We start from the raw sequence: 8,957 nt of genomic DNA, 5'->3' as shown, positions 1-8,957 counted from the left end.
AAAACCATGGAACAAATACGTCTAGGCTCGAGTTCCATTCTAACACTTACTAGCTCTGTGACTGTGCTCATCTTGCTGGCAATGTCCCTGGAACTCAGTCCTTGTCTACAAGATAGGGTTAATAATTATAATTTTCTCCTTAAAGGGTCAGCATGAGGTACTTGCACGCTACTTTGAAAAGATAGTAACTACTCTACGTAAACTAAGTCCTGTAAAGCTGAGGTCTATCTATGTTCTGGGAGAAAACTCTTTTATAGATGGACTACCCAAACACTAAAATCACATAATATAAGTGAAGATCTGCCCTGAGCCTTTCTGTCCATAATAGTTTCTGTGCATGACTGTAGGAAATTTATATATTCCCTCTTTACATTCTCTGGGTGCTAAGAAGTCAGAAATTGATATTGAGAATCCTAAATAAATTACTCCCAAACATCCCACCCCATAAAATAAAGCAGGAGAAGTTATTTCTATTGTATGCTTTCTAGTTGCTAATCAACATACATATGGCACTTAAGGTTTATAACATCCTTATAAATTATATAAATCAGCCAGGCGTGGTGGCGCACGCTTGTCATCCCAGCATTCGGGAGCCTGAAACCGGAGGATCACGGTTCGCGGACAGCCTCAGCTACTTAGTGAGGCCCTCTGCAACTCAGTGAGACCCTGTTTCAAAACAAAGAATAAAAATAGGGCAGGGGTTGTGGCTCAGAGGTCAAATGCCCCTGGGTTCCATCCCCAGACCCACACACACACAAAATTATATAAATCATCTCCAATTTAGAGGAGGAAATGGAAACTTAACAAGATTTATAGAGAAGAATGAGGGTTGCCAATTATACTGATTCTTCCCTCAAAATGGTCAGACTTTGACCCCTGGCACCTGTATTATAAAAAGTTATTTTTCACATATTTGAGAAATGTTTTTATTTCTTTTGCTTCACAAAGTGGAGTTATTAATTCTGGAAGGCTGCTGAGGACATTTAATGAAAGCTATTGAGAAATGGACAGGAGACCTTGAATTACACATGCTTGAACCGTAAAGCCAATAAACTAATAAGAAAATAGATGTTTGAAGATGTTCGTCTGGCTTTATGTTTGTTTTTAAGCTAAGCCACAATTTGTGAAGAATGCATCACAAAAGATACAATAAAAGATCCTGCTTTTCCTTTATGTTTGGACTGAAATGCTTGAAAACAATATAGTTTAAAAAATAAGTTGAACAAACTTAAAAACAAGCTCAAGAAGCCCCATAGGATGATAAAAATGAGTAAATTTGCAAAGATAAAATCTGTCACTTAATTATTAGTTATGGCTTAATATCTCTACTTTAACAAACATTCATTCACCTACCCACTGCTTCAACCAACTATTTAGTCAGTTATCCAACACATACTTAGTGAATAGAGATGTACTGTGTGTTGGGTACTGTCCTAGGGGCTGAGATAATGCAGTTCTTCATAAGAGAGTCGAAATTGTAATAATCTAATAAACATGGATAGCACAAGCTGAATTCAGGTAGGATAGGTACTATAAATGAAACACAAAGTAAGACTATGTAGCCTATGGTAGAGGGGCTCCTGAGGTGGGAGGGGATCAGGAAAGCCCTCTCTAAACAGCAGGAGTTGAGAACTGAATGAGAAAAAGCCGAAAGAACCAGGAACAGGAAGTTCTAACAATTCAGAGACCAAGATCAGACAGAGGCAGTATGGCTGCTCCGGAGTGGCTGTAGGAGACAAGGACATCAAGGTGTGTAGGACCTTGTGTTTTAGGAAGGAGTCCGAATTATAACACAAGTATAATAAAATTATATTGCAGGTTCTAGGCAGGAGGTAAGATTAGAGTTAACTTTAAAAATGCCAATCTCCCTATCATCCCGGTACCTGGGAGACTAAAACAGAAGGATCACAATGTCAAGGTCATTCTGAGCAATTTGGGGAGAACCTCTGTAACTCAGAGATTCTATTTCAGAATAAAAAATACAAAAAGGACTGTTTCAGAATAAAAAAATAAAAAAAGGACTGAAGCTGGGTGTGGTGGTGCAGGCTTGTAATCCCAGCACTTGGGAGACTGAGACAGGAGGATCGTGGTTCTTGGCCAGCCTCAGCTACTTAGTGAGACCCTCTGCAACTCAGTGAGACCCTATTTCAAAAATAAATAATAAAAAACAGGGCTGTGTAGCTCGGAGGTAGAATGCCCCTGGGTTCCACCCCTGGTACCACAAAATAAATAAATAAATAAATAAATAAATAAATAAATAAATAAATAAATAAATAAAATAAAAAGGACTGGTGGAGTGTAGCTCAGAGATAAAACCTCTCTGGATTCAATACCCAGTACCCAAAGCAAAACAAAACAAAAGTCAAGCCAGGTGTTTGGTGGAGAATTACGTTAAGGAGAATTACTTTAATTTAATGCAAAGGCGGAGGCAGGAGGGATCATCCAGGAGGCTGAAGAGAAAGAAGATTCTAAATCTAATGGTAAAGGAGACTTGATTGTAAAAGGAAGCTCAATTCATTTTAATAATGTCTCCATTTACATACAACATATCTGCCACATAGTAAATTGTCATTATTATTTTGACAGAGGTAGAGAAGGTGCTATGGCTGTGGTTTAACAAGTATATATATGCCACTGGATATACAAAGGCAATTTACTGGTTTCTAAGAATCACTATGCAGGCTTTTGGTCTTAGGACAGAACAGTATCTAGGAAATTAATTCTTCCTTCTGGCTGAAATGCAAAATTGCATAAACCATTTGCTAAATATGGCTGGCCATTCTTTGGAGGGCAGAGGCTCTTTGCTCGGAGCATACTTTATTAGAGACCATTTATCAATTTCTGCCGATAATTGTGGGTAAGTGAAGGGAGCCCTGAGACTATGGAGACTGGCATTTTTTTTGGGGGGGGGGCTCAGCCAGAAGCTAGTTTTGAAAGTGGGGTCAGTAGGGGCCCTGCCTGCAAACTTCCTTGCTTAGGGGCTGCAGTGGAGGAGGAGGTCCATCCTCAGCCGCCGGGTCTTTCTGCCCATAAATCAGCGTCCTGAGTCTTCCTGGGAAGGTTATGATGGCGCTTGATGCATAAACAAGGTTCACAGGCCAAATCTATTGTCATTCCTGGTGGCCAGGGGAAGCGCCAGGGCGCTCGCACGCCGCTGAGTAGTAGCGCGGCACAATAAAGCGTGGTTCGCACCATGTGTGTCACAGATTTCTCGGGGTTTCGAGGTTTTTCAAGTTCCGCCTGGGCCCCCGCTGCAGTCATCCTGGCCCCAGCTGTGCATGGGTCTTTGACTCCATCTGCCCCTCCCTGGGGATGAGTCTCTCTCCCCAGATGAAGAACACAAGTTTGGCTCCCAAAGTGATTATAACCCCCACCTTCTCTGCTTGGCCGGAGCCCAGCATCAGGCCTGAGAACCCCGGGGAGGGGGAGGGAGAGATGGCTGGCCTCACCTCCCCCACCCATCGCGCTTGGCACCCGAGCCCGGGCAGACGCCCCGCCCGCGCGTCCCCGACCCGCCAGTCCCACTGCGCACGTCCTCCCGGCCCTTTCGCGTTTGCTTCTCTCCAGCCCTGCTGCGGAGCGGCGGCTCGCAGGTTGGAGTTTGCGGGCGTGTGCGCCGCGTCACTCACGGGGAGGGGAGGGGAGGGGAGCGGAGGGGAGGGAGACCGCGTCGGAGGGGGAGCGGCGCGGTCCTCGCCGCCCGGAGACGCCGCGGGGAGCAGCGGTCCCCGGAGCAGCCAGCGCGGCCGCAGCCCGATCCGCTCCTCCCTCTTCCCTCCCGCCCCGCGCCCTCACTCCCGGCCTCTCCGCCCTCACTCCACCTCTTCCCGGCCGGATCCTCTTGGTGCGTGCGCGCTGGAAATAATTTCCTTTTTTTTTTTTTTTTTTTTTTTTTGGCAAAAGAAATAATGCACCTGACTTTACCAGGGGGAAGCAACCAGCTGAGCAGAACAAGGAACAGATGTAAAAGGAATAAAATGAGAGAGAAAAAGAGATGAGGCTCGTTTAAAGAAATCCAGGGTTGAAGAGGTGGCTGCAACCGCAGAGACAGCTAGAGCTCCGGGTCTGCGCGAGCTGCAGGCGCAGAAGACGTTTGCAACAGTTGCAGATGCAACCCTGGGAACTCCTGGGTTTGTTTGTCAAACAAAGTCTTTTCTTCTTTGGCGCAGACACTGAAGGGGCTCCTGGATTTTTCTGCGATCCCGACACAAGCTGGCAGTTATCCGGGAGCCTTCCCTAGGAGCCGACGGAGAAATGAGCCCTTCTGGAAGGAAGATGGGCGAAGGGCGCCAGCGCCGCCGGGCTCCGGTCCCGAAGCGCCTCTCGCTCCCGGGGAGGAGACGGTCACCCCGAGGTTGGCGGGGCGGCGGCCGCGGCGCCGGGGCGCAGCGCTCCTTGCTCGGGCTCTTCGTGCACGCCTGGCTGTGGGCGGCCTCGGGCTCATCCGCCCAGGTGTTTAACCTCGGCCTGTCGGTAGACGAGGGTCTCCCCCCCGACACGCTCGTAGGGGACATTCGCGCCGGGCTGCCGGCCGCGCAGCAGCAGGAGGGGGGCGGCTTCTTTCTGTCGGAGGACTCAGATGACTCCCCGCTGCTGGACGACTTCCACGTGAATCCGGACACCGGCATCATCCGCACCGCGCGGCGCCTGGACCGCGAGCGGCGGGACCGCTACAGCTTCGTGGCTGCCACGCTGCTGGGCGCCGTGGTGCAGGTGGAGATCCGCGTCAACGACGTGAACGACCACTCCCCCCGCTTTCCCCGGGACTCCCTGCAACTCGAAGTCTCGGAGCTGAGCCCGCCGGGGACTGCCTTCCGCCTGCCAGGCGCGCACGACCCGGACGCGGGGCTCTTCAGCACGCAGGGTTACACCCTGGTGCAACCGTCCAGCCTGCCCAAGGACCCCGCGGGGCCGTTCTTCCAGCTGCGCTATGGGACTCCGGGGCCCCAGCCAGCGGCGCCCCTGCCGGGCTCTTCAATGCCCCTGGAGCCCCTGGACCTGGTGCTGCTGCGGCGCTTGGACCGAGAGGAGGCGGCGGCGCACGAGCTGGAGATCGAAGCGTGGGACGGCGGCAGCCCGCGGCGCACGGGCCGCCTGCGCGTGGAGCTGCGCGTGCTGGACGAGAACGACAACCCGCCGGTTTTCGAGCAGGGCGAGTACAGCGCCTCGGTCCGCGAGGACGCCCCGCTGGGGGCCGAGGTGTGTCGGGTGCGCGCCACCGACCGGGACCTGGGGCGCAATGGCCTCGTGCGCTACGGCATCCGCGCGCGGCCGGGCCCCGGGGCAGGTGGGGGCGGCGGGCCGGGGGACACCGCCTACTTCGAGGTGGAAGAGCTGAGCGGCGTGGTGCGCGTGAGGAGACCCCTGGACCGCGAGGCGCAAGCCTGGCACCAGCTGGTGGTCGAGGCCCGCGATGGAGGCGCAGAACCCGAGGTGGCTACGGTGCGCGTGTCCATCGCGGTGCTGGACGTGAATGACAACCGGCCGGCCATCCACCTGCTCTTCCTCACGGAGGGAGGCGCCGCCCGCGTCTCTGAGGGCGCCAGACCTGGCGACTACGTGGCTCGCGTCTCGGTTTCGGACGCTGATGGTGACCAGAAGGAAGAAGAGGCTGCCAGGGAGCTTGGTGTGGGCCTGGGGGGCGGGAGCGTGTCCCTGTCCTTGGAGGGCGGGGAGGGGGCCTTTGCGCTGCGCCCCGGTGGCCCTCAGGGAGTATTCTTCCTTTGCGTAGAGGGGCCCCTGGACAGGGAAAGCCGTGATCTGTATGAGCTGCGACTAGTGGCCACCGACGCTGGGTCTCCACCCTTGAGCACCGAGGAAGAGCTGCTGCTCTGGGTCTCGGACCTCAATGACCAGCCGCCTCGTTTCAGCCAGGACCATTACTGGGCCTCAGTGTCCGAGGCTGCAGTCCCCGGCACAGCAGTCCTGTGGGTCAGTGCCTCGGATGCAGATGAGGCCGGCACTGATCACGCCCGGCTGCGCTATGAGCTTGTCCAGCTATCCGCTTTCTGCGACTCGGAGTTTCTGCCGTCCAGCGCAGAGTGCGGACCATCATTCTCCATCAACCCTGAAAGTGGTGTGATCAGCACCCTTCGAACCCTAGACCGGGAGGCCCAGGAGGCCTTAGAGCTGAGAGTGGTGGCCCAGGACCTCGGAGACCCCCCACTCTCTGCCACCTGTCTGGTGAGCATCACCGTGGATGACGTCAATGACAACGAGCCCATCTTCCGGAAGCAGGTGTATAACGTCACGCTGGTGGAGCATGCCCCGGTTGGACACTGCTTTCTGCAGGTGAGTGTGTCAGGCCTCTGAGGCAACCCCAAGGGACAGAGGGCGTGTGCATGTCTAGAAACGCTGATATGAATGGTATGTCCTGCCTCTAAAAGCAGGCTGCATGGGCTGTAGATCCCGTACAAGAGTGAAACAAACGTAAGTCCTCTGGGCACGCAATCTTTCTGTCAGGGTCTTGGCTACATGATCTCTACAGTTCTTTCTATGACTTTTAGACACTTCATGAAAATTGAATCTTGATTTTCCTATGGGAGCCCAGTTATCTTCTTGCTGAATGTGTGCACCCAGATCGAATTGGAAAGAACCACCTGTTCTAAACCAGATAGGGTATACAATAGGAAATGTGCCATATTTTTGAGCACCTTTCTGTGGCATCCTAGGGTATAAGGTACTCCTCATAAATGAGCTTTTCAAAGAACTAAGTGTATATCTTTAAAACTTTAGACTGTTTGAGTAACCATCTCTAGAAATTTCTTATACATTTTCCCTACCTTCATTAGAAGCATATAGAGGTTGTTCAAAGATCTCAAGTGATCTTAGTTAGTATCCCCTGTGGCCTGAGAACCTCCAGAGATGTCTTCAGGTCATTGAGAACTTGAGGGGCTTAATCATCCTTTGTATGAATGTGGCTCTACCTCTTGCAGGGTTCCCCCTCCCCCCTTTTTTTCTGGTGATTGAACCCAGGGGCATTCTACCTCTGACTTACACTCCACCCCTTTTTTTATGATTTTTTTTTTTTTTTGTGTGTGTGTGTGTGTGGTACTGGGGTTCCTGGAAACCCTTCTACCTCCGGGCTACACTTCCAAACACCTATTTTTTATATTTTTATTTGGAAACAGGGTCTTTTAAGCCAGCGAGGCTGGCTTTGAACCTGTGCGATCCTCCTGTCTCCGCCTCCCAAGCACGGGGATTACAAGCATGCGCCACCATGCCCAGACCCACTCCACCCTTTTAAATAATTATTTTTTATTTTGAAACAGGTCTTGCTAAGTTGTGGAGGGTCTTGCTAAGTTGCCAAGGTTGGCCTGGAACCTGTGATCCTTCTGTCTCAGCATCCCAAGTACTGGGATTCCAGGCCTGCAGCATCCTGTCTGGCTCATACTGTGCTTTGTGATGTGAGTCTATTGCCTCTAAACGATCTTCTGTTTTCTCCTTCACCGTCATAATGTTGTGTTTCATTTCTTCTGGCTTCCCCTTCTTATTCCAACTTCTTATTACTTATCTAATGTGAGATAACCCAGTTTTCAAGACTGATTTATTTTACTCCAGGATAATTTGAGTATATAAATTAAGCCCAGGCAGCTCACTGTCCATGAAGCTCTTAAGCTTTGTTTAGCTCTCAGCTTGGGTTGTTTTCAGACCTCTAGAAAGAACTTTTTGGTTTTCAGTTGTGGTTTGAGGGTTTATCCTTATAAATTATGTCTCAAATAATAACCTTTAAATCCAGGCGTGGTGGTGTATGCTTGTAATCCCCGTGCTTGGGAGGTGGAGACAGGAGGATGGCACTGGTTCAAAGCCAGCCTCGCTGGCTTAAGAGACCCTATTAAAAAAAAAAAAAATATATATATATATATATATATATATATATATATATATATATATATCAGGTCTGGGAGTGTATACCAGAGGTAGAAGGGTTTCCAGGAACCCCAGTACCACCAAATAATAATAATAATAATAATAATAATAATAATAATAATATTAATAATAATAATAATAAATACCTTTAGATAAATGAATTACTATAATATAAAACAGGTTTCATGTGTACTTCTTTTAGTACTTTAGGCAGTAACAATAATCTATTCCTTTCTCTAGTGCAGTTGAACACTGAGTTGCTTGGCTATTAAAAGGAAGGCTTCAAGATTAACTAACGCTTGTTGTTGACACAGACAAATCTACAAATACGAGTGATTAACACTACTAAAGTGCATTTATCTCTTTTTATTTTTAGTTTTTGGTGGTACTGGGGTTCCTGGAAACCCTTCTACCTCTGGGCTACACTCCCAGACAACTATTTTTTATATTTTTTAAATTTGGAAACAGGGCCTTTTAAGCCAGCGAGGCTGGCTTTGAACCTGCGCGATCCACCTGTCTCTGCCTCCCAAGCGCGGGGATTATAAGCGTGCGCCACCACGCCCGGCTAAGTGCATTTATCTTGCAAGTGGAATCTGATGTGATGTATGTTGGCTGGCCATCCTCCATTTAAGATGCTGCTGGATTTGGGAATGACATGTGTTTCCACCAGTATCACCTCAGCCAGAGCGCAGTGAACTGCAGAGGAGACCAAGACATAGAGGGGCCTAAGGATGCCCACTGTCCAATGATGGCTTCTGCCTGGATTTGTAGTAAGAAAGTCTTAATAGCTGAGGGTTTGGATTGCATGATCTCTGAGAGTTCTATCTGGAAGCCCGTAAGGATATTGGTGTGAAAATAGCACATCACGGCTCCATTTAAAAAAAAAAAAAAGCAGAATGGATTAATTGTGAATATTTTGATCAGAATCTGTCTTTACAGTTGTTTCTAAATTGTGAGATTGGAGGTATGAATTTATTCCATTATTATGACTCCTTTTGTGACGGATTCGTTATGGTAAGCGGAGCTTGGATGGACCTTAGGGCAGCACCTTCAACAATTGCACAAAACCCTAGCAGGTTGCTGAGTAC

The 8,957-nt window shown here is 49.4% G+C and overlaps 1 protein-coding gene across 1 annotated transcript in view; it reads left to right on the top strand.

Annotated features, from left to right (window-relative positions):
• Positions 1 to 4,254: 4,254 nt before the first annotated feature.
• The window catches only part of DCHS2 (dachsous cadherin-related 2), a gene marked incomplete at both ends in the record, with an annotated part of 268,447 nt that continues 263,744 nt past the window's right edge, over positions 4,255 to 8,957 (top strand). Inside the window, one exon of the mRNA XM_080697380.1 lies at positions 4,255 to 6,297. Coding sequence (XP_080553506.1) covers positions 4,255 to 6,297 — 2,043 coding nt within the window. The remainder of the gene's footprint in view (positions 6,298 to 8,957) is intronic.

This window comes from Muscardinus avellanarius (genome assembly GCF_963383645.1).
Source record: "Muscardinus avellanarius genome assembly, chromosome: 6".
In the NCBI taxonomy this organism is placed as follows: domain Eukaryota; kingdom Metazoa; phylum Chordata; class Mammalia; order Rodentia; family Gliridae; genus Muscardinus; species Muscardinus avellanarius.
Note: the sequence above shows the minus strand (reverse complement) of the source record. Positions and strands in the feature narration are given on the sequence as shown.